General features: G+C 37.8%; 1 protein-coding gene across 1 annotated transcript in view; it reads right to left on the minus strand.

Moving 5' to 3' along the window:
• The window catches only part of Sox102F (transcription factor Sox102F), a 669,258-nt gene that overhangs the window by 232,740 nt on the left and 410,512 nt on the right, over positions 1–26,006 (minus strand). Inside the window, exon 3 of the mRNA XM_067143137.2 lies at positions 25,563–25,743. Coding sequence (XP_066999238.1) covers positions 25,563–25,743 — 181 coding nt within the window. The remainder of the gene's footprint in view (positions 1–25,562; positions 25,744–26,006) is intronic.

A 26,006-nucleotide genomic window follows, 5' to 3' on the forward strand; every position in this document is an offset into this window, starting at 1 on the left:
GAATGTAGGTAAACATAAATTAGTAATCGTGATAACTGAATAAATATATAAAAACAAACACGAAACTGATTTTCCCTTCATGTATTGTGATTTTACTCATTTTGTTCTGATTAATTATTTTGACTCGACAATATTTGGTTCCCACCTTTCACAGCTTTATGCGATTTGCGGCAGAGCTACTTACCAAACCACCCAGGGTGAAATCATCCGGCCACGGCTATTGTTCAGTTTGCCTTGCCTGATCGATGATGATGATGATGATGATGATGAGACATTTCATCACTTGCAAACTGCGACGAAGCAAAATAAACAGTTTAAGTAGGTTGTGTCAGGGTTATGGCTACAGGTTTTGACGTAGAATACTATAGGTATCGTCGAAATAAAGTATCTAGTTAGTAGAGGTTAGAATTTTTTCACTAATGGGGCAGTAAATGTGCTCGTCTGGGGCTCCACGACGCTCGGCCGCCGAAAGTTTGAGATGCTCTCGATGAGCATTTTGACATTCGGTATGTCTTGTCGTTACTCCATTGTGGAGGCGAATAGTCTGTTATTTATGTCAGCGCACGGGACGTTAAACTGTGTTTAAATTCCTTTTTTTTTTTAAGTGAGTTAAATATCGCAATGAAAATCAATGACGTAATGTTCTAGCCGGTAAAGGTTAAAATAATGATAACGATAAAATAACCGTTATGATTGTGAGAAAGTCAAATAACAACGTATCGAATAACAATAATAATAATAATAATAATAATAATAATTATTATTATTATTATTATTATTATTATTATTATTATTATTATTTCACGTCAGGATAAAAATTCAGATAATAATAATGCGTTCAACAGTTAGGTAAGCGAGATTTACAGTTTATACCGAAATCCAGTGAAGTATGATTAAGTTTGGCATTTTTTGGAAACTTAAATTTTGTGACACCGTGTGTTTGTGATACAGAAAATCACGGCAGGTTATTTTGCTCCTGAGGTCCGGAAAAATTTCGAGAAGTTAATTGTGAGATCATTATAAAGTTGTTTCGTCATGAGATCGCTTGTATTTAAAAAGCTTCAAGCAAGAAGAAAATGGATTGTAATGGAAGTGAAATGTTATGAGAATAATTAGGAAGATGTTAAAGGGAGAGTAAGTCTGTATTTTATGAGTGATGTAGAATAAGCAAGACGCCGAGAATAAGAGGCCTTGTAGCTCGATGGATAGGAATTTTCGTGACATGGTGTGTAAGTTGAGATGTGTAATATTCCTGAGACAGGCTGTATAAGAGGAGCGATGTCCTGTAGCAATCCAGAACGATTGAAGAATGTAAGGGTTGTCAAATCCAAGGAAGTGCGTTGTAACGCCTATTTTAAGTACAAGTTGATGTTCTCCTATGGTTACTATTTTATGAAAGACCGTAGGTAACGGCAGTTAAGTCTAGGTGACGATTCTATTTGATACCAGCGAAGTGCATTTTGTGACAGCCGACCTCACGAACAAAATACATTCTGACACACGGTCAAGATAATACTTAATTATTGTAAATTGAATTCTGTTCTTATCTTTACGAGACGAAACATCGCTGACTGGAAACCTTGCGGGTACGAAAATGAATGTTATTAGAATGAGAGTTTAGCTTGCGTAGGTTGACGAGAAGTTACTTCAGTGGACAGTTCACGATGATTTATGTTTGGAGTGTTGACATGACAGGTCAGTTGGAACCTCACACTCAAGTTATGCCGTAAATATCATGATGGTTGTGATTATCGTTTTCAGTGATATTACGTAATATCAAACGAGATTTGAGCTTATTTTTATTTAGGGAACTTCGCCGCATGTGTATAAATTGTAATGAGTAATAGATTAAAACTATTCGAACATGTTTTATTTCGATTTCCACGCTTTATTGTAGGAAACAGTAATATTTCCAGATTCGAGTTCATTTTTTGTAGTGAATTTCACTTCACGTGTTAGAGTTTCAACGAGGATCAGATTTAAATATCCGGACATTGTGTTTAAGTTTCGATTTCGCCTGGCAGTATGAGTGATGTGTAGATACCATAACGTTGGCTCAACGATAGATTTAGGATGCCGCATGTATTATATAACTTCAGGATGGGTAGACACTGTACGTTGGCTCAACGACAGGATTAGGACACCGTCTGTACATAGCCAAGTCACAGGTTAGACAATTTTGCGAATCGACTTGAACGATGTTAGTGTATGCAGTAGTGGGAGATATTAGCAGGTACTATTTAGGCCATGTTTCGGCATAATTCTCACTAGCCGGAAGATACTCCCATAATAGCGTTGCATCAGTAGTGGCATGAATGTAAGGGTTGTCCCACGTGGAAACCTGGCCAATGGAGTATGATCCCTACTGCTTAGCCGCGTGTGTTCAAGTTCGATGAACTTGAGTTTCTAATTGTTTCTTTTTCTTTGCTTTAAGATGTATTGTTCAGGTGTCCGGTGTATTATGTTACTGCTGTGTGTTGACACTTAGTTGATTTATGTAGGATTTACACTAGGAATACGGTTTCGATTCGCCAGCTGTTAGTAACTTATATTTTATTTTCATTTTTCATTATTCACATTATTTATGTGAGACGTTGATCTACCGATCACTTGTTTGGTTTAATGGGACAAGTACAGGTAGACATATTTGTAATTGTAGTCGTAGTTATAGAGAATTGGAAGGACTTCCTGTTGTTTGTTTATAGTGTGAACTTGTATTTTAAAGAATTTAACGACGTAACTGTTTCATGACCTGAAAGTTGGTTTAGTAAGAACATTTTTCAAGTGATTTATCACTTTCTTTAACTTCAGTGTTTGGCGTTTCTTCTAAACGCACAATGAATTAATGTTTTCCTGTATTTCGCAGTTTTGTTCCTTCAGAACGATGTAACGTAAGATCACCTCGGATCAAGTGTTGTTGGTTCCTTCTGAACATCTGTTTGGGGTGATGCATGTTCCAGCATCGGGATTCCTCTGTAACTTAAGGGTGTCACGAGATGACAATATATGGTGGAATTTTATTTTTGATTGTGACAATTTTTGTTAACTTGTAATGAACACCATGCTTTCTAGTATATTTCGCAACCAATCCATTCGGGGTATGTTCCTTTATCCGATAGGATAGTCGACTGGTGGCTAACCTTAATTGAATGTAAATCTAGAATGCTACTTGTTGAAGGACAGATTTTCCACGGATCGTGTGGGTTAACTCTCAGTTATCGTTTGGAATGATGTTGCTCGATTTTCAGGTTTTCCATTCTTTTTCTGGTTTTTGTTGTCCACGAATCTTACATTTCGTTGTCATTCTTTGGAAGATAACTTTACCACTCACGTTATGCACTGTGACTGAGTTATAACATGTTGTGACAGATGTAACTAAATGTTCTTGCCTATTTAATAAACAAATGATCGTGATTTACATTGAATAAATATTTTAGTAAGCACATTTTTGCTCTTCATTTGAAGTAGTTATGCTCTCCTCTGAACTCTATCGTTTGGTCGATGAAGTGACAGAAAAATACTCGCAACGACCCTAAGAACCGAGAGTACGATATTGCTCTACCGAAGCAGCCGAGGCAGACGACCAACGATGGAACGCTAAGTTCAAGGGTTCAATACCAACGCCAGGTAACCATATCAGATATTCCTTCCGCTCGTGATTATTTCATACTGGATTACCCTAGTATTATATTAACTCTCTAGGGCAGGGACGGCGAACCTATGACACACGTGTCACTAGGCGACACGCGAACACGACTTCTGCGGCACGCCGCTCAACATGCTAACATATTTTAATGTTTTTAACATGTAATAAACAGGTAGAAAATCTACCAACATAGCACATTTTAACATTATGCTTTAATAAAGAAGTATGTCACAATTAATTCTATGGCCATATTTATATTTATTTTATTAGTTTAAAGTAAAACATATCTTATTGTTAAAATTTACCTGTTTTTTAAAATATAATTTTCAGTGATATTTGCAAAATAAATTCATGAAACATCCCGTCGAATGGATTTATATGTAATGCAATCTAATATCTAAATGAAGTCAAATGAGAGGTTTTATGATGATTTTAAAGGAAAATAACTGGGGGCACATTGGACAGTGAACAGCAATAAACAATATTTTAATTGGTGCGCTAGTCGGGAAAGGTTTGCCTCTCTGCTGTAGGGTGTAGCGCTGGTGATGTGTGTGGTAGCCTACAGAGATTGAATATGTTCATTATTTATATTATAGTAGCGTGTAGACTAATCACTGCAATTGAATTTGATATGCAGTCATTTTGGTGGCGAATTACTGAAATATCACTTAGCTGAACTAGGCAATGTTTGAGATATTAAATTTTAGTGATGAACCAATTTCTGAAGTTGTAATATATTTCCTACGCATTTACTGACTTCCTTCCAAAAAAGGAACATTATATCTTATTTTGCATCAAACACATACCGTAAATATAGTATGCAATCCTGTAACATCACAGTAGTTTATTTAAACATGAAATTCCGTATTGAATCATTTCACATCCCTTTTAAAAACACATGTTCACAGTGCGTTGTGGCGCAATTAGCTACACTAGATCAGCGTAGTGAAGTGAAGGAACACATCAATCAGCACCAGTCATCACACTAGCTATTTCTGTCCGTCATGGTTATACTTAACAATGCTTTGCGGTACCTGTGACCACGACATGATACATGCATGCGCTATACGGTCGGCGGTTGATGACGCTGCCCATGTGTCGCTTTTTAGCTAGCAGGTCCTCCAAGTTAAACGTATTCTGCGGTTTAAGTTCCATCCATCATAATTTCCACTGAGTCTGAAAGGATTAAGCGCACTGAGCATATTGGTACATTTTTTCACCTGTGTAAAGCAAAGTATATTTCATGTTATTTATTTTCCCTCTCTCTTTCCGTACAGAACTAAGTTGACTTCTCGCAAATAGCTGACAAATTCAAAGCTTTAAAATCCGCTTGTATCCCTGGCAATCCACATAGGCTTATACAGTTATGTAAGTTCAAACGTCGCGTTACGAAGGACCGATCAAGGGATTGTGGTATCGCCGCCGTTAATGATCCACAGCTAAGATTAATAGCTTAATTAGTAACTGTGAAATGTTATGAATTATGTAGGTTTATCACGCGTGTGAGGTTCTAAATGTCGAGTGTCGGCATGACGAGACGAGCCGAGACACCTGTTCGTTGAAGAGGTCCCACTCAAAGGGTGCTAACCCTAACCTAACCCCAATAGCTCTCTTTTAAATAAGAGTTAAGTTTTATTTAATGGCATGGAATATGAGCGCTAAGTTCCGCTTCGCGGGTAGAGAAGTGGTCACAAATCAAATCCCCCTCCTTTGCTTTAATAACCAACACACACGCAGAAGCTAGTTTTTATTCTTGAAAATCGACATATATCATAACAAAAAAACATACTCCTAAGTCACACCAAAACTATTATTCATTCTCTTGCTTTGCCGTTTACACGGACCGTATCCAGCTACAGTTGCTAGGCTTTCTATTTAACACAAGTAATCTAAGGATAGGAATGTGGCGTATAAACATTGATTTATTCCCGACAGACCAACAACCCGGTATCTTCATTTCATTTCTGTGATTTGGACCATCATTTTTATCAGACCTCTTTGCTATTTTCCTATTTTCTACTGGCAACTCATATTCCTTTTGATTCGTGCAAGGTACATAACTCGTCATGTAAGACGTCTACTTAATTTGGACGGGTGATTAAATCGTGGAAGAAACAAGCATTGGGCCTACATTAGAAAATTATCATTGCCAACGTAACAAACTAAGGTAGCAGAAATCTCATACACTAAGCTATCTATTTAATTCCAAATTAAAGTCTGGGAAATCTGCCTGATAAAGCATTTGCCAGCGACTCGAGACCAGAGCAACTGGTGGTTCTAATTACACGTTTTTGTGAAGAGGGAATAGTACAGATGTTGTCCAGTTCTTGAGCCAGTGACCAGTTTTCCACACTATATTACATACTGTATGTAAGACACGCATCCCCTCCTCCCCCATCACTTCGGTATTTCTCCCGAATACCATCAATACCTGAGGCTTCGCTGTTCTTCAAATGACTGATGGACTATCGATTTCCCTGAATAAAACATCAGGTTTTTTGTCGGATCTGCGTTACGCAGTATTGTTTCCACAGCTCTCTTCCTTTGGTCTTTAGGGTATAAAAGTGAACTGTGATGGAATCTGCTTTCAGGAACGAAACCTATTATTCTATTATTAATTAAATGTTTTCTTTTCCATGTATTAATCTTGAAGTGGTTTCGACAGAGTGGAAAACGTAAAGGTTATTTGTTAACTTAGTCGAAACTAGAAAGAAAATGGCTTCCGCATAAACAAATTATACCTGGCTAGTGAAGGGCCAACTTTACCCTGAAAGAGAAAGGAGGAATAGTACGACATTCATAATCTTGATAGTTCAAATCTACAACAATTAATTATAGAACATTTTAGAACTGATTAACAGGGAACATTGTCAACCGAAAATAAATAATCTTGTAGATAAAACAGTTGAACACAATGTTCTTCAGGAGAGCACTCTGTTGACGCTCCGGAGCTGAACCGCAATTCCCAGGCTGCAAAGCAAAGTGTCGTGTCTATACTACACGAGGGAGGGTAAAGCTGATTTGCATGTCAGCATTATGCCATCCACTAGCCCAGCCTTTTGATGTCGAAGAAAGGTCCAAAATTAATAACATAAAGGAAAAAATAGAGAGAAAGAGAGAACAAGAAAAGAATGGAGAATATGAAAAAAGAACACTGAACGACAGTATGTAACAGAGTTTCCTCCTTAAAAAAGGAGATAGAGAGAGACTACTTGGGGAAGTAGAATGTAACATTATTCCAAGGAACGGAAGACACACAAGATAATGAATAAAAGAGCACAAAGGATAAAGGCCTGTGAAGAATTCATCCATCTAGATTTCAATTTTTATGCTTTTGATGCTTTTTCTCTTTTTCTCTTGTATTTTTTTTATTTTACAAAGTTTGTAATTTGTATATTCTATAGAAAAGGGGTATGTTTGTTACTCTATTCAGGAGCTCGGTATACACACTGGAACTTTTACAAAGAAGAGAGGGAGACGACGGCGAGACAGAATGCTAGCCGAAGGGTCCGTGTGCCGGGCAGATCTAACAGTGAAGGAGGCTGCCACCAGTGCTGTATGTGTCATTTGTAGATCAGTAGAATCCAGCCAACGAATAATCGTCTGCTGTGTTGTAATTTTACTCTAAGGTAGCCAAGGACTAGCTCCGGGAGTGGTTGAATGCTTCGATATAGTCACAATGACTATCCCGAGTGTGATAAGTCGCTTTAATTAAATAAATGACCAGAATAGCATATTCTAAAATTACAATATAACTGTAGGCCCCTGTGAATATCGAAAAAAATACATTCACCTCTACAGCATCGTCACTAGCATAGACTAGTCAAATACAAGTAGACGAGGGTGAATGTTACTAAATATGCTCCCTATCCACAAATAGAATCTGTGCTGCTGAAATCTTAATAAAGGTCCATTATCTATACACCCATACCGTTCTTTAACCTTTTTTTCATGGCAAGTAAAATTCACAACAATTTAACAGTTGTATGTAACTGCAAACATTACGACCATGGACTATAACACCAACATTTTAAAGAGGAATATGATCCCTGTGATCTTATGTTTCGTTTCGAAAATATCAAATTCATTGCTTGGCAATCTAAGTGCAGTCACCTTAGTAAGAAACAAGTAGAGTTATCATCGAGCTATGACCAACTAACACAGGTCAACATTAGATTATGAATGCATTTATTTATTTATTTATTTATTTATTTATTTATTTATTTATTTATTTATTTATTTAATCTTGCAGTTATTTAATCAGAACAAGAATGGGCCGGCCAGTGTGACAGAATAGTACTGAAAAGAGAATATATATATATATATATATATATATATATATATATTAAAAGAGTCGACTAAAACAGCTTTGTCCACTCCGTCCATCCGTTCTACTGGACAGATTTGCTTAATTTTTGTTTTATTCTTTCCGGAATTATCTGACAATGAATCATCAGGCATTGATAGGTCTCTAAGTTCAGTCAACTTTGAACAACCCTATAATCAAGTCATTAAATGACCACTCCGATAATAATTGCAGGCGAAGGCTTTCCCTAGCCCGCAATAGTGTACTTAGCGAGTTGCATATACTTAAGGAGCCATACCTTTACGTAAAGATATAGGCTAAGCTAAACGATTAGAAATGACGGTGACTATAGGCAAATCTGCAATTTCAACCAACTTTGGTACACATATGACTTATGGAGAAAAATGCCGTGGGAGCAAGAGACACTTAGCACGGCTATGGGTGAAGTAGGGAGGGAGTGACATGTAAAAATAATCTAAAATGACCTATATCATTGTTTAATCCATAGTTTTGGGGGTCGCTAAGATGAATAGTGACACTCCGGATGACATTTAAGGTCATAAGGGGTGAAAAAGAAAATGTTCAGAATGACCGAGATCAGTACTGAATTCACAGTTTTGGTGTTCTCTAGGCTGATTTGTGATAGTCCCAATGACAGTTGGAATCGTGTACATCATATCTATAACGCGACGTGTAAATACATACAATTATTACTTATTTTTATTATTTGAAAGGATCAGTTACATCCCATATAATGTGGGCTGCCCCAAGAGCAAAGTTCCATGCGAAACAAAACAATCTAAATCTAAAATATTAAATTAAACACACAACAATGACTCTCAAATAATTCATAATAACGGAGCGAGTACACGGTGTGGGTCACGTAGCTGTCAGCTTGCATTCAGGAGATAGTGGGTTCGAACCCCACTATCGGAAGCTCTGAAGGTAGTTTTACATGGTTTTCTATTTTCACACCAAGCAAATGCTTGGACTATACCTTAGTTAAGGTTACTCTGGCTTCCTTCCCCCTCCTAGCCCTTTCCTATCCCATCGTCACCATATCGGTGCGACGTAAAAGGAACTGTAAAAAAAAGTTCATAAACTATCAATCAGCATCACAATAAAGAAATTTAAAAAAATATTTTCACACATAATAGGAGGGCTGACATCATAGCATCAATAGAAAGGACAGTAAATCAATGATCTTAGATCCCACCATTCGCTTTGAATCAGGCTCGGGATGTGGACTAGAAAAGCAAGCTATTTATAATCTGTGCTTATCTTACATGTCAGCAAAGTATAAAATACCTATCGATTGGTGGATTGTCAGAGGTCTGCTATTCGGAGCAAGACGCATCCTCCCTAGTTAGACATCAACCTTACTATAAATTTTGAAAGTTCCTTTCTGCGAAATAGAAAAAAAATAGTAATACAGATACTGAGGGACTCCCTACAAATCATTCATGTCCATCTACACCTGAAAACGTGATTAACATTCCTCCCCCACTAACCCAAATAAAAAGATAACAGTATTAAAATTAAATTTCCACTTTTTGATGCTTTTCAACTCCACTGAAATTGTAACCTGACTGTATTCCGGATCTGAATGGTCACCCTCATTGGAGGACAGACGATTTATTTCTTTAATAAATCTCTCTCTCAGGAAATACAAATCCTAAAAGTAAACGCTCAAAAAAGTACCCGGGCAGCGCATGGAGCAATTTTATATCAAGACACGTTATTTCACCTATTTATAACAAATGATGCGGAGTAGCCCGGGTCTTCTAATATTATTGTTAAAATGATTGTCTTGGTCCTTAAACATAACAAATATTGTAATTGTATTTTCAATCAAAACGGAAGGAAGAAACATAAAAGAATGCCACAACATTTTATTAATTATCGAGATTGTTTCCCTATTATAGAGAAACTCTTGTTTGTTTGTTTGTTTGTTTGTTTGTTTGTTTGTTTGTTTGTTTTTGTTTCGTTTTATTTCATATTTTCTCAAAATACAGGTTGTAACAACAAGGTACGGCCAGACTTAGGGAACAGATTCCTCACACGCAGAAGAAAATATGTTATATGGACATGGGTCCGGAAACGCTCAATTTCCAGGTTAAAATTCGTTTTCTACAACTCTACATAGTGCAATCATAGGAAACACACAGGAACAGAACGTAACAGCATACCAGATGAAACTGTTTCATATATAAAATGCTCAAAATGTCCTCTTGGAAGGCTGCGAAACCACACGCCATACTCCAGGGATACATTAGCGCATCCAAGAGTCAATGCGACGGCGGCTTGATGCATGCATCAGAGCTAACGGCAGTTTCATTTTGATGGTTTCTATTACATTCAAATTTTGTTCAAAATCAAATTTACAGGCATTGTAACGGATGTTGAACTTGAACAGTTACAAAGACGAATTTGGAGAATGAAATAAGAATTGATCAAAATCTCATCAATTGCAAAAGATGGCTCTTACTTTTGTGTGTACTATGGGTTAATATTTTCTGAAATAAAACTTTTCCCAGTATTTTAAATATTAAAAACCACATACTGTAACGGGTGTTACACGAATGCAACCCACCTGTTGAGGTAGATGGTGAAAATCAATTAACTACGTGAGATGAAAGCTAATAGATACTTGCAAATTCTATTGCAAACAAAAGAAACTCCAGAAAAACGAAACATATAATTTAAAAAAGGGACAATCGTTGTTTTTCTTGTTATATTACTATTTTGAATTTAACGGCTGTTATAGGAATTGTAACGGGTGTTACACAGTTGACAGAAACAATTATAATTGAAAAATATTGGCAAAATACTTATCAGATTAAAGGAAATAATAGTATATAAGGACAAATTAAAGTAAAATTGTTTGTTTAAATAAATTAGGCATTAGAGCTCATGAACAAATTTAACGACTTCTTAAAAATTATTCTGAAACTCGTATTTGAATAGTTATTTATGCTCGACGATGCCGAAATATAAATATTATATGCCAGAAAACTGAATCTTAATGATGCTCATTATAGTTCAAGTTTCATTATGATACAGGTTCTCCACCAATCAGAGTTCAGATTTTTATTATGATACAGGCTCTCTATCAATCAGAGTTCATATTTTCATTACGATACAACTGTTTGACCAATTAGGTAAGGATAGCAAAATCAAACATGTCGGACACACATATTAACATTAATGCACCTGCTATTTCCAATATTCCACAACCACACGGCACATTCCCGCAAATTCACTTCACCAACTCTACAATAAACAATTTGTATCTCAAATAAAGCTAAGTTATGAGAACCGTCTATCAAAGCTTTGAAAACATTGTCAAGGTCTCTGATTCACTCACGGAAAATCAATAACCCAGCGCATGCGCTCTGCGCCTGTCCTGTAAACTCAACTGTCAAGCGACATCTCAACAGAAATTTATGAATATTTAAAAAATAGAGTTATAATTATCATCGAACATAAACAGTCGCATGCAACTCGCCTATATTGGTAAGTAAGACACTCGTATGGAAATTATAAAACGATGTCTTCATAGGCTTGTTGCATAATGTAGCCTACTATTATTATCAAATGCACATTATAATCATATTTATAATTAGAGAGAAACTTAAGACAAAATCTAGCATTAATATTGTTATAAATTCTACCTTTTTTTCTTTTTGAAACCTCAAAAAACTGCATCTAAATTTTAATAATAATGATTTTAAAATTATGTTTACCATTAGATATGCTCATTTATAATATGTACTTACTGTTTATATAGCTAATCATACAACTCTTTTTCGATAGTTTACAAGAACGTGCCAAGGTTGCATTTTTTATTGAATCCATGTTTACGTTTTTCTTCCTTTACTTGTTGATCATTACAAAAACGTTTCCGTTTCTTTTACATTCAAGAGTTTCAGCTTTTAATCTAATCTATCTTGTTTAATTTCGGTCATGATGCTATTGGTCAACAAACGGTTGAAACTGTATTCGAGGAATTGTATGAATTTAATTTTAAGCATGAATTCTTCTCTGAATACCATTTTCTGTCTATATGCAAAAATAGCGTGACTATTCTCTATTACGTGGTTCATTTTATTCACTTGCAGGTCAGTAACTGCCTCAAAGCTGAAGAAGTCTCTGTTTCTCAGTATTATCTAATTTATACCACTCTTCTTAGATGAATGAGATCTGACAATTGAATTACAGACTGGAAATCAAAGTAGGGGTGGCTCAAGTTTCGAGAAAACAATGCTGGAGTGTTGACTAGCGAGTGGAAGATCTGTGGTGGTCTTACAGCCTCCAGCACATCCCAGTATCCTCATCGGCTGACACAAAATCATAAGCAAAACTTGCTTTGCTCCATACACAGCAGATCTCATATATAAAAGAGTTGTACTCTTCAAATATTCATAATGAAAACTAACAGAACATCCATTTGTTTATACGCTGCGAGAAGGCGGGTTTATAGAAGCAAAGAAACGCTTTTCCAAGAAGGCCAACACAAGGGTAGGCATTGTGCTGCCAAGAATCGCTGGAATACGCCTAGCCAAGGAGGACACCACACAGAGGAACTGTCTGACAGAAACAACTTCTGCTTGCTGTTAAATCGAGATTTCAAATAAGATTTCCTTACTCGTACGCCTATATTAAACAGCAATCGTTATACAGATGCAAGATCGTATTACAGACCGCCATTCTTACATGAAGTCCAGCCGATCAATCACACTCATCTAGCAGGAGAGATAAGCAAGTAAAAACACGAGAATTAATAGCAGTTCATTCTACTCCAAAACGGATGTAGGCCTACAATTACAGTCTTATCATCTTTCTTCCTGTCTTTGCTTTCTTTCTTTCTTTCTTTCTTTCTTTCTTTCTTTCCTTCTTTCTTCCTTTCTTAGTTCACACCCATTTATGGAATTCAGCAATAGGTCTTCACTTGCCTTTCGGAAACGATTTACTGCAGGTGGCTATAAATATATTTTCGGTATTTAGATACTTTTTATGTTGTTTCTCTGATTCTGATTTAAGTAAGATTGTTACTAAAAATTCAAAGTTATATTAGTTTAAAAACATTTTTGGAGGTCTATTTAGGGTACAAATGGCAGACCTTCTGAAAGGGTTTTATTATTTTACCATTTGTTTTACGTCGCACCAACATTATTATTATTATTATTATTATTATTATTATTATTATTATTATTATTATTATTATTATTATTATTATTATTTGTTGAAATTTTGTATTACATGTATGTCTTATTGTAGGGGTTTGGAACAGGATAGGCCTATCCTCATTTCCATACATTTCCTTTACACATTGAGATACCACTTTATTAGGAACACTATATAGCAGTGTAAAGAGCCTTTCCTGGTCTTCAAGATAACCAGAATTCCTCTAGACAAGTATTCAACAAAATATTGGAAACAAAATACACAAATAATGTTCCCTTCATATATGATTGCGTCACACAATGCTTGCAAACTAAACAGAGAAGTAGATATACAAATAGCCCATCCGATTCATCTCAAAGGTATTCCATATGATTGAAATCAGGCCATCATACATCACAAAGCCACTGCATGTTTCTGAAATCACCGACCAGTGATTTAGGTTTTAATTAAAAGGTACATTATCTTATTGGCATCAAACAAGCAAGCAAGCTTGTAGTGATGTGATATCGTGATCATACCTACGGAACCTCCAGTTCTACAAGGAATCAGAACCACAGGGATATGACTTTTCATTTCTAAAATCGCACATATATTGGCCGGGATAGAACCAGAGCCGTTTTGGTAACAATCCAGTGACAATATCACTCGGCTATTACTCCTCGTAGTAACAACCACAGCACCCAGTTATTAAAAACACGTTGTGAGACATAATGGGTGCATAAATTCATTCTGTTTTAACCAAGTTCTGCATTTTCCATTAGCGTCTCTTCAGACGAAGTTAATTTTGTTCCATTCCTCGACATTTCAGGGCTAGTGTTGTTGTACTTAGGATATATATACTGTTATAAACTGTGGTTTGCTTTCTTACAGAGTTTTTGTCATCTTACATCAATCCCAGCCGACATACTATATTTTCTTTCTCGTAAATGCCGATGACAATACAGAATGTTCTCCACTTGTTGCAACATTTTGGATATGCCATTGAAACTGGGGTGTGTGAAAAGTACAGAAGAACTGTTGCTGTTGTTTCAGAGAAGCTTTGTCCAGTAAGCCAAGTTTCTAATATCATTCTCAGATCAATATATATATATAGATTTTTTTTTTTTTTTAGAACTGGCTTTTCGTCGCACCGACACAGATAGGTCTTGTGGCGACGATGCTATAGGAAAGGCCTAGGAACGGGAAGGAAGCGGCCGTGGCCTTAATTAAGGTACAACCCCAGCATTTGCCTGGTGTAAAAATGGGAAACCACGTAAAAACCATCTTCAGGGCTGTCGACAGTGGGACTCGAACCCACTATCTCTCGAATGCAAGCTGTACTACTACTAAAGGTTTTCATTCCTCCCCTGAAGGGGATGGCGGGCCTCTTAGACGGTGACGCCGTCTCTCAGGCCGGGAGATGTGCGGAGAAGGTGAAGGGGTAGGCGGCCGTGGCCTATACTACGAACTATCCCAGCATTCGCCTTAGTGCAGGAGAATGGAAAACCACGGAAAACCATTCTCAGGACAGCCAACGGGTGGGACCAGGCGTGAAGTCCGGCACTGTGCCCCAGACCCGTCTCCCGAATGCAGAGACGTAGAGCCACGGTAGAGCCGTAGCCAATTTTCCTCTGCTCGGTTGGCCGGTCAGAGTACAGAGCATATGGGACAACAACCCACTCTACATCTACCGACCTTGTCGTAATATGGGGACCCCTTCTTTGTCTGTTAAGAAATGTTTTCATCATAAATATATTTATGCTTGATTGTACCAAGCAATTTAATTTACTTTAAAATACTTTCCTTGGGGGAAGACAATAGGCTACTTCTACAATAAATCATTAATCCATCTTCTTTCATTTGGAGAAGGTGAGTCTCTTAGAAGGCTATGCCAGGAGAACAAAGTAATTCTGGAAACATTGTATTTGAAGATAATTATTGGGGATACCGCAAGATCGCGCTGCATGTTTTATAGCGTCTCCTCTCTGAGGGCCCCCTCCAACCGCAAGCTTACAACCACCACCGCATAAGGTTGCTCACGGAGTGAGTCTGAGTAGTAGCGATTTAAAGGGACCTGTAATACAGCTCCAGAGCAGTTGCTAGTGAAGATGACAGATGGAGACACTGGGCTAAAGATAAAGCATGGAGGTCGCTGGAGGTTAAATTCCGTCGGAAGTGCACTCACTATTCAAGTATCCGGTAAGAATGGATGTTTATAGACGGCTTTTACGACAGCGCACACAAATTGACTGTTGTGTGATTCCAGTTGTGTAAAACACCTGAGTATTCAAGAACATTATTTACAAAATGAAGGACTGTCGCCCAAACACTGGACATACGATAGCGCAATAAAACTAGAACACCAGAACATTCTTACCAACGCCGAATTCTCGCTTTCAAGCATGCTGAAACTTTCCGCCTTTTGAATACTAACCACTTAACAAACTGGAAATATGTTCGACCTAAATGACGATTACTGAGAAATATATCTGTGACTTCATTTTTTTACAATTTGTTTTTCGTCGTACTGACATAGATAAGTCTTATGGCGACGATGGGATAGGAAAGGGCTAGGAGTGGGAAGGAAGCGGCCGTGGCAGCCCCAGCATTTGCCTGATGTGCAAATGGGAAACCACGGAAAACCACCGTCAAGATTGCCGACAGTGGGGCTCGAACCCACTATTTCCCGGATGCAAGCTCACAGCTGCGCAGCCCTAACCGCACGGCCAACTCGCCCGGTGTGTGTGTGTGTGTGTGTGTGTGTGTGTGTGTGTGTGTGTGTGTGTGTGTGTGTGTGTGTGTGTGACTTCATATCAAAACCGATGTCCAGATTGGAAATAAGAAGTACCACGCACATAAACAGAGATCTGTGACGCGGCTTAACGCAGAATCATACGCTACAAGTAATGAATTGGTACAGTACCATATGTAGGCTATGTTTACACACTATTGTGGCAGAGTACATTTCTTTGCAAGAACTCTTTAAAAAAAAAAGCATTGCTTGTAGTCTGAGCCACATTTCATGGCAAGTCTGGAAAACTGCACCGTTCAGTGGTATCAGTTTCGAATATCGGCAGTGACAGCGGCTTCCCAACTCAGTCGTACAGATGTTTCAGGTAACTCGGTTGTAAGGCTCTACATTCCTACAATTTACAGCCACTTTAAGACCTATGACTGCCAGGCTCGGTTCACCCGGACGGATGCGGGTTCGACTCCCCGTCAGAAGTCGAACACTAATTTAAGAAACGATATTTCCGCTTTCGGAGGTGCATATAGCCCAGAGGTTCACTCAGCCTACATAAAAAATGAGTACCCAGTTAATTCCTGGGGGCAAAGGCAGCCGGGCGTAGGCTACCCCACCAAGTGCAGAGGTTTCGGATAGTGGAAGCCTTTACCTTCCACCTCTCCCAGGGACTTGGCCTGTACGGAGATGAGTGTGCTTTACGGCCTATAAAATTAAATAAATACATATTTTTTCCCCAAGTTTTGGTGAAGTTTTAGGAAAGAGTCTGATGATAGAACTATCTAAATCCTCTTATAATTTATTAATCCGAGTACGAATTATTAACAAATATAATTAATACAGAGAACACTAAATATATAAATATATCAAATATAATAAATAATAGTAGCCTAATATCTTTTATAAAACGTTTAATTAGAAAAGTTTTCAGATTCTAGGTGAATTGGTTGAGCGAGATAAGCCATTTATAGAAATCAGCACAGACATTACGGTCACTTTGTCCTTAGTTAACTCGTTTATCAATAATTTATGATTAATGTTTTCTTTACATGATCAGCAAACTCGTATTTACAGTTGTTTTGATAAAGTCGCCAAACGGCTTTTAATGTCGAATGCTAGGAAAGGGCTACAATTTAGAAAATTGCAAAGAATATTAATTCGTCTCGCTGAGCACGCGTCACCTCGTAATCTGTAGATCTTCGGGCTGAGCAGCGGCCACTTGGTAGGCCACGGCCCATCAGTAGGGTTACCAGACGTACTCATAATCATGTATTTTCTGGGATGTCTTCTTTTGCTCTCTCTCTCTCTCTCTCTCTCTCTCTCTCTCCTCACGCTATATATTTAACCAGCAAATTGAAATTAAGGAAATATGCGGCGGGACTAAGGTAGAAACGTTAGCCGATCAAATCTTTTTCAGTGGATGCAGTTCAATAAAATCCCATAGTAGTCTGTAGAACTGAATCAGGAGAAAGGAGTCATCATTCAGAAATCCCACCTATCTGATCGATTTTCAAATTTGAAAAAAAAAATCCTATGAGGAAAGGAATTTGTTAAGGAGTTCAGCCAAGCACCGCCTTATGAAAAGTAGGTGAGCTATTTCAGTGCTTCTATTTTTAATCAGTACATCATAAGAGTTAGGCGTATACTCTACCACCACCCCCACAATCACGTACGTGGTCATGCATTCAATGAAAAGTATTTTTCTACTTCATCGATATGGTAACCCTATGCATCACGGCTGTGGAATTATGGTGGAGAGAGGGGGTTATACTTCAGGCTTGTAGTTTCTAAAACAAACAAAACAAACCTCCATGGCTCAGGCGGCACCGCGCCGATCTCTCACCGCTGGGTTCCGTGGTTCAAATCCCCGTCACTCCATGTGAGATTTGTGCTGGACAAAGCGGAGGCGCGACAGGTTTTTCTCCGGTTACTCTGGTTTACCCTGTCTTCCTTCATTCCAGCTACACTCTCCAATATCATTTCATTTCATCTGTCAGTCATTTATCATTGCCCCAGAGGAGCGCGACAGGCTTCGGCAGCCAGCACATTCCTATCCTCGCCGCTAGATGGAGGCTTTATTCATTCCATTCCTGGCCCGGTTGAATGACTGGAAGCAGGCTGCGGATTTTCATTTTCATTGTAATTTCCAATGAAATATTTCTTCCCTACAATTTTCCTCCGTAAAATTTCCGCCGGTTGATTTTATATCACCATAGCTCAACAACCATCGAACGTATTTTTGAACAGTAAGGAATTACTGACTATGTTACAGTAGACTACATTACATAGTAGGTAGCGGAATGATGTCTTTTAACTATCTAACTCACTTTTAACAACATATTTTTGTGAAGCATCCAAGAGTAAAAAGGAGTGCCATGTTTCTAAGAAATCCAAACTCAAAACTACGTTATTCATATCATGTGGCAGGAAACGTCCTTCAGCAACTTTCTTGTTCGCAATCAATCTGTCCGTAGATAATCAGTTTGTCCTCTTGATTAATGAGCATGAATATGAAATAGCACGTACAATGGTCTTCTTCTTCTTCTTCTTCTTCTTCTTCTTCTTCTTCAACTACTACCAACACTTTTCCCACACCACAGCTGCGTAGCGGGTGTGAACTGTGTCGCACAAGTCGATTTGGCCCTGTTTTACGACCGGATGCTCTTTCTGGCGCCAACTTTATGTGGAGATAAATATCCACTATTATGTGTTTCTGGTAGTGGTTGGTAGTCGCATGTTGTATGAATATGAATAGGAGTGTATTCGAACACATACAGATACCCGGTCCGCGAGTCAGAAGATTTCTTTTTGCTAGTTGCTTTACGTCACACCGATACAGATAGGTCTTATGGCGACGAGGGGATAGGAAAGGTCTGGGAGTGGGAAGGAAGCGGCCGTGGTCTTAAATAAGGTACAGCCCCAGCATTTGCTTGGTGTGAAAACGTGAAACCACGGAAAACCATCTTCAGGGCTGCCGACAGTGGGATTCGAACCCACTATCTCCCGGATGCAAGCTCACAGCCGCGCGCCCTTAACCGCACGACCAACTCGCCCGGTGTCAGAAGAATTAATCAGACGAGATTAAAATACCAGACTCGACCGGAAATAAAACCTGGGGCCACCTGAACCAAAGGCCTTAACGTTGACCATTCAGCCAAAACGCTGTACACACTAATACTGGTATGGCTTTATTAATTTCATTTCCTAAAATAAACAGTCTCTTGATGGATTAATTTATTGCAACATTAGTTATTTACATCACATCGATGTTACTTTATACTCTCTGAATAATGCAGAAAGTGAGCGCTATATTTGTCAATTTACTGAGCAGAAATAAAAGCGGACTTTTCATTATAACGAGCACTGGAGCAGGTCTCTGTAAATATTCATGTAATTATGCTATGTATCCCTTAGCTTTAAAGTTAGCATCATTTTTCTATTAGACGAAAATGAAATCTACGGCTTCCAATCACGAGATCGACACATCTGAGTTCCTCGTTCTTCCCATGTGGAATTCTGTTGATGTTACCCCGCCTTCTCGGATAAATTCATTTAAAATGTATGGTATTCTTCGAAATAGTGGACTTAGGTGCTTACATTCCATATACATTTTCAGCTTTACAGCAAATATTGGCAGTGTTTTGGACAAGGATGGAAAGAGGATTCCATTCCTTTAATCAGAAATGGTTAATTCTGGAGCCAAATAGATGGAGTTTTCTATTCTATGAATTATAGGATATCTCTGTTTTTTCTTCTATACTTACTTCCTTGTGTGAACCCATTTACGCCTCGTGACAAGTTACCTACGTTTTCAAAGCTTCTTATTCTATTTTTCTACCAAATAATGAAAATGTGTCTATGCCCCTATTAGGTAGTACGAGTACTTCGTCTAGGGATGTATTTGTAATACCTTCTGAGAAAATGCTATACGGTACACCCTGCATTTTGAGACGTAATTATTATTATTATTATTATTATTATTATTATTATTATTATTATTATTATTATTATTATTATTAATTCTGAACGACTCTCTTCAGCTTAACAACAGTCTCATTCTTCGACCATTTACAAACTTTGGTCTCCGGTCCACATCTTGCAAGTGATAAAGCTGCTTAATATGCCTCATCCTGCATGTTGAAAAGTTAAAAATCCAGCATATTTCACTGAAGAAAGGAAACAGGAATGGCTGTGATCTAAAACCATCATTATATTTCAGCTATTATATTAGAGTGTGAAAAATGTTTGACAGCATTCCATGTTATTAGGAGCCTTGATGTGGACCAATTTCGATGATATTACACAACTGAAATAAACGAAGGTAGATTACTCATAATGGCCCCGGAATGATCAGCAGAAGGAGTCCAAACGATTCCTCTTTTATTTTTTATAATTTATTTCTACGATGAATTCAATCGTGAAATTTTTGAACACACATTTTACTTAATTCTTACGAGTGCTTTTTAAAAATCTTATGCTGAGAGAAGCAAATAATATATTTTCAGTTTTAAGAGTATTAGACCTACATTTTAATTTAGATCGCAGTTAAACCACAGGATCCACAATATGACGTGTGTTTTGCAAAATGAATTACAAGTACCGAGCTCGATAGCTGCAGTCACTTTAAGTGCGGCCAGTATCCACTATTCGGGAGATAGTGGCTTCGAACCCCACTGCCAGAAGCCCTGAAGATGTTTTTCCGTGATTTGCCATTTTCACACCAGGTGAATGCTGGGGCTGTACCTTAATTAATACCACAGCCGCTTCCTTCTCACTCCGAGCCCTTTCTTTCCCATCGTCCCCATAAGACCTATCTGTGCCAGTGTGACGTAAAGCAACTTGTAAAAAAAAAAAAAATTACAATTATTGCAGTAGTAGAACATTAAGTATGGTTCACATATTGAGGAAAATGGAGATGGGAATGCAGTATAGTCAGAGGGAATTTCATCTTGTCAAAAATTAAGAGTAACTGTATCAATGCTCGCTGAGCAAGCTTAACTCCACCAAAATGTTGTCGATACATGTAGTAATAAAATTTTATGCATGTAGAATAAACTGAAAAGTTTCCACATGTTTAACTTTCAAACAGTAATTAGTAATTATTTAGGCAGTAGGACTTGTCACAAAATGGAACAGTTCATATTCCTACTAGAAATAGAGTAGGCCTACTTACTAACACGCCACGAATGGCGTGATACGTCGCAGCCTCCTTCGTTTTTTTTAAACGAGCTCGAACTTCCTCGAACTCATGGTAACTGCAAGCGATTCATGGACACGCCCACTCCTCGCCTCTATGTCATCCACCAACTGCCATAAACAAACACTACCACCACCTCGCTCAAGTGCAATGGTATTATAAATATATAAATAAAAGCTCTCTAACTTATACGAACAATTTAAAGTTATTTAAGCTCGTTAGGCCTTTTTCAATCGTCAAATTACTACCGTTTCGCCCTGCTGGTGCCAGCGGGCTCGTCAGTTGGATTGCCACACCTTTTCAAGATGCTAGCAGCTATTGCACCATTGTTTTAAAAGGTAAATGTCGTACTGAGTATTTTTCTCAAATTCATTGAGCATTTCAACTGCAGTAACTTTTAATGCAATGATATACGAAATTTGAGAATTTTGTTTAAGAGTCCACTGACGACTTTAGCGGTTTTAAGTTCAATTTTTCGGACTATTATCGGTCATAAAATCAGCCGTTTTAGAGAGCATGTAATAAAAATAAAAATAAAAGCATCTAAATAAGCTAGAGGAATTATTCCACTTTGTAGACTTTCCTAACATACACTCCTCCTAGTAATCGTAAGAGGAAATAGGAAATGGTTAGTTTGGTAAGAATCATCTGCTATGTACGAAAAGTAGGCTACAACACACATCGTTGGAAGATGCTTGTAGGCGTGTTGTAGTCATTTTTTAAGAAGCACATTATAAGGATATTATGAACTTAGACGTGATTTCGGATTATGAGAGGTTCTATTGTATTTAATAATATGATAAACGTTCTACCTTATATCTTATGTACTACCATGTAGACAAGAATCACCCAGACATCATAAAACGAAAGGTAACCCATAAAATGTACGGTGACCTATTTTCTTCCGGTATTATATTAGTATCGGGAGTCAATCTGAGTACTAAAGGAAATCAATACTTCCACATTATCTGTCTTGATTCCTCGAATTACGGTAAACTTGCAGACTTTTAACCGTCTTAGAAATTTAGGATTTAAAATGTTTCATACGGAGAACAGATTGTTAGTAAGGTAAATATGAATGAGCGCAAAGGTGATCGGCAAGCTACTAAAATGATGGTTTTTAGAGTGTAATGTTAATACAAATATATACAAGTGGTTTCTTAGTTAATCAAGCAGTCAATAGAATTCTTCTTGCAGATGCATACCTTCAGAGGGATCGTACACGGATTGTTTGCAGAACGCAATGCGTATTTTAGAGGCATTTGATCTTTCTTCCAATACTGCGACAGATTTGCTACTGTGCTGCGAAAAATAAAAATAAAACAGTCTTAAATACAGTACATTCAAATTGTTCCCCATCCCACAATCAGTGCAGCTTCCATTACATAGATTATTACGCTGTATTTAGATAGATTATTACGCTGTATTTAGATAGATTATTACGCTGTATTGAATAACAGAGTATTAAGAAACGTAGCATAGGCCTAGTAGAACTCCAACTCGCTGTCCGACAAATTAAAACGTTTTCTTCCTTCTTGCATTTTTTTCTATTTGCTTTACGTCGCACCGACACAGATATGTCTTATGGCGACGATGGGATAGGAAAGGCCTGGGAATTGGAAGGAAGCGGCCGTGGCCTTAATTAAGGTACAGCTTCGGCATTTGCCTGGTGTGAAAATGGGAAACCACGGAAAACCATCCTCAAGGCTGCCGACAGTGGGGCTCGAACCCACTACCTCCCTATTACTGAATACTGGCCGCACTTAAGCGACTGCAGCTATCGAGCTCGGTTTTCTTTCTTGCTTGTATGCTTAATGTTTATATAATGACACACTGCATATCTTCTTCCTGGCCTTTACCCAATGAACTGGGTTCCGCATAAAATTTTCTTCAGCTCTTCTCAGGTATTTCTGGGGTCACCAGTACTACTATATCAGTACTAACCGAGTATTAGTTTAATTCTGTTCAAACACCTTGGTGTTAATGTCTGAAGAACTCTCAGGAGAACTGCGGCAATTAGTTGTCCGGATCACTGAACGCTATATGGCAAGTACTTCACAACTGCAGACTCATAGTCATGACTAGAATTTCATAGAGATGAAGTTATTTATTAAATAGTCTGTATGTATTTTAAGTGGAGAACCCTCTACTGTCTTGTAATAGTCTATTACGTAACATCGCAGGTGAATTGTTGAGGGACCGCTAAGTGAGGAGTGCCGTGAGAACCTCGTAACAGCTGCAATGTCCGTTAAGGAACTTCAAACCTCACGGATTTCTACTATCAATATTATAAAGTCACTGCTTTTATCATGAGTTCAACGTGGTATTTAAACGTTAACTGTTCTCAGAAAATCATATGGATGTATTTCAGTAGTTCTTCAGCGGAATATAATATATACTCCATACTTAACCACCAAAACTGAATAGGCTGACTGTTCAAAATGAGGAATTTGTTCCAACTATTAGCGGTTATAAAACACACTGTCAACAATGTTCAAAATCTACAGTAAGGCTTAGATTACAAAAACACATTCTCTCAACAACTGATGCTTTCAACTTCGTATTTCTATCTGTTTATATAATGACACACTGTAGGCCTATATCTTCTTCCTGGCCTTTACCCAATGAACTGGATTCAGCATAAAATCTTTCTTCAGCTCTTTCCAGGTATTTCTGGGATCACCAGAGCCACTCAGGCTCATTTTGGTTTTGGCCGGGGGTTTAAGGCCGGATGAACTTCCTGACGCCACGTGAATTTTCAGGTGAAAACTCCAACCCCAAATCGACCGGGGTTCGAACCTCAGCCATGCGGGTGGAAAGCTAGCAGCTAAGCCAATGATGGCTAATCACGCCAATAATATTTATATATCGTAAATAAAAATTCGAAGTATCAATCACGCAAGAACCACCAAGTTAATGAGAATGGTTTCTTTTTTTCTTTTTTGTTAGTGGCTTCACGTTGCACCGACACAAATAGGTCTTATGGTGACGAGCAATGAGAATGAAATTAGACATATAAGCTCCTCTAAGGCCATAGGCAACAGCTAGGAAGTCTTTCTGAAAAATGTAAACCCCAAGAGGTGAAAGCATGAGAAATGTGCAATGTTTCGGAGCGACAGGTCTACGACTGATATGATAGTTAATTTTATGCCGCTTGGTAGCGTTCATATACCGCGGGCTGTTATCACAGTTAAGTTTTATACCACTGGGTAGCGTTACTATCTCTCAGTTAACAACGGAATGTGAAGTGTAAGCAAACTCCAAAAGAGGAAGAAAACCTGGTCACCTACGCGTGGTTGTTTCCATGGACATCCTAAGAAATAAGGACGATTTTTCCTTTTATTCTCTTTTATATGCAAAAGAAAAACAAAACTTTTATCGAACAAAAACCCTTGTGCGAAGAACAGATAATTTAGCCTAGTACCTTGCATTCAACAGTTGTATTGCTTGTCTATTAGTATATTGTAAATATCTTAGTGATTAAATTGTCTGTGTTGTTTGGTAACCTTAGACGAGTTTCCTCCCCGTGCTTTAGACAAATAACTTAATGATAGAAAGAAATTATACTATTTAGCTTTCCTCACACGGTATGTAAATCAGTTTAACATTATTCTCTTTATTTCACCACACAGTATTTTAAGAATATTGTACTTCGTACTATGAAGTGATGAACACGATATAATGGAACTCTATTAATTATGGCTACTTTGCTCCGATTACTTGAGATTTACGTTTTCGTTAATGTTTCTGCGAAAATCACCTGAAGATCGATTTGTACGTGAAAACCTCTCACATAAAACAAAATCGTTTAAAGAATAAGTCCAAAAAAGTAAAACCGTTTATGACTTCAATATGCAAGATAATGGTGAATCTTACTTTACACTGAGATAGTAACCTGTGGGGAACACCCTGTCCTTCTCTTGGAGAACAGAAAATTAATGCTTCCCTGAATGGTTCGTTTTACTTACAATAATACGATCGTGCTTACGACAAATGATTCTGGCAAAATACACTTATAAGCTTAAATAACGAAAAGGCCCGTAATTTTTTTTTTTTTTTTTTTTTTTTTTTTTTTTTTTTTTGCTGCGAGATTACTAGTCCCGCAAAGTGATTTTATAATCCAAGGTTGAGAAACAGAACTAACACAGTAAGCTGGCATGAATCCTAATACGCTCTATAGAGGGATCTGACCACAGCTACTCTTTTCTCGCATTTTTTACCAGCTTCTGTTAAGAGGCTGTGTCCTCAGCGTATCACAATCAACGAAAGATTTCTGTAAATTTAGAGCACGCAGTTTGGGAGGACAAAACACTATCCCTCAAGTCAATATTTCACTTAATAATAATGTCCGATTTACATAAGTTATCATTTCATTTTTTAAATCCAATATCATTCCTCATTGTCTGGAAATAGGCAACCACTAACAACACTGGCTTTCAACCTGCAGAGAAACACTAATAATATAAAGTCCTAATTTAGAACGAAATAGGTTTATTTTAAATACCTTGGCCTGATCCTGTGACAGAAGCTGTTCGCGCGCCATCTGTAGGTGCAAGATCATTTCGGAGATGCGACGTTCTTTTTCTACGACGCTTTCGCCCGCCAGCGCCTGCTGAAGCACCGCCGCGCCGTCCATCATCCCTATGGGAGAGCGGTGCGGAGCTTCGCCGGCTTGATCGCTGCCGCTGTAAGAAGACAAGACATCTTGAGACACGAGACATAACTCTCAACCTTAAGACACTTTCCTAACCTTATTACCAGTAGCTGAAAAATTAGTGACTACTTCTCTGTTTCTAATGAATAGTCTTACCAATGGATGATTTATAATGCACCGATACGTGAAATTGCAATGTTAAAGTCATAATTTCCTTGTTGTTTAGTGTCTTTTAGTTGATCTCCCAAATCATTTAGCAAATTATGACAACTGCTTTCCCCAGAACTACTAAGT

Source organism: Anabrus simplex, chromosome 3 (assembly GCF_040414725.1).
Source record: "Anabrus simplex isolate iqAnaSimp1 chromosome 3, ASM4041472v1, whole genome shotgun sequence".
Lineage (NCBI taxonomy): Eukaryota > Metazoa > Arthropoda > Insecta > Orthoptera > Tettigoniidae > Anabrus > Anabrus simplex.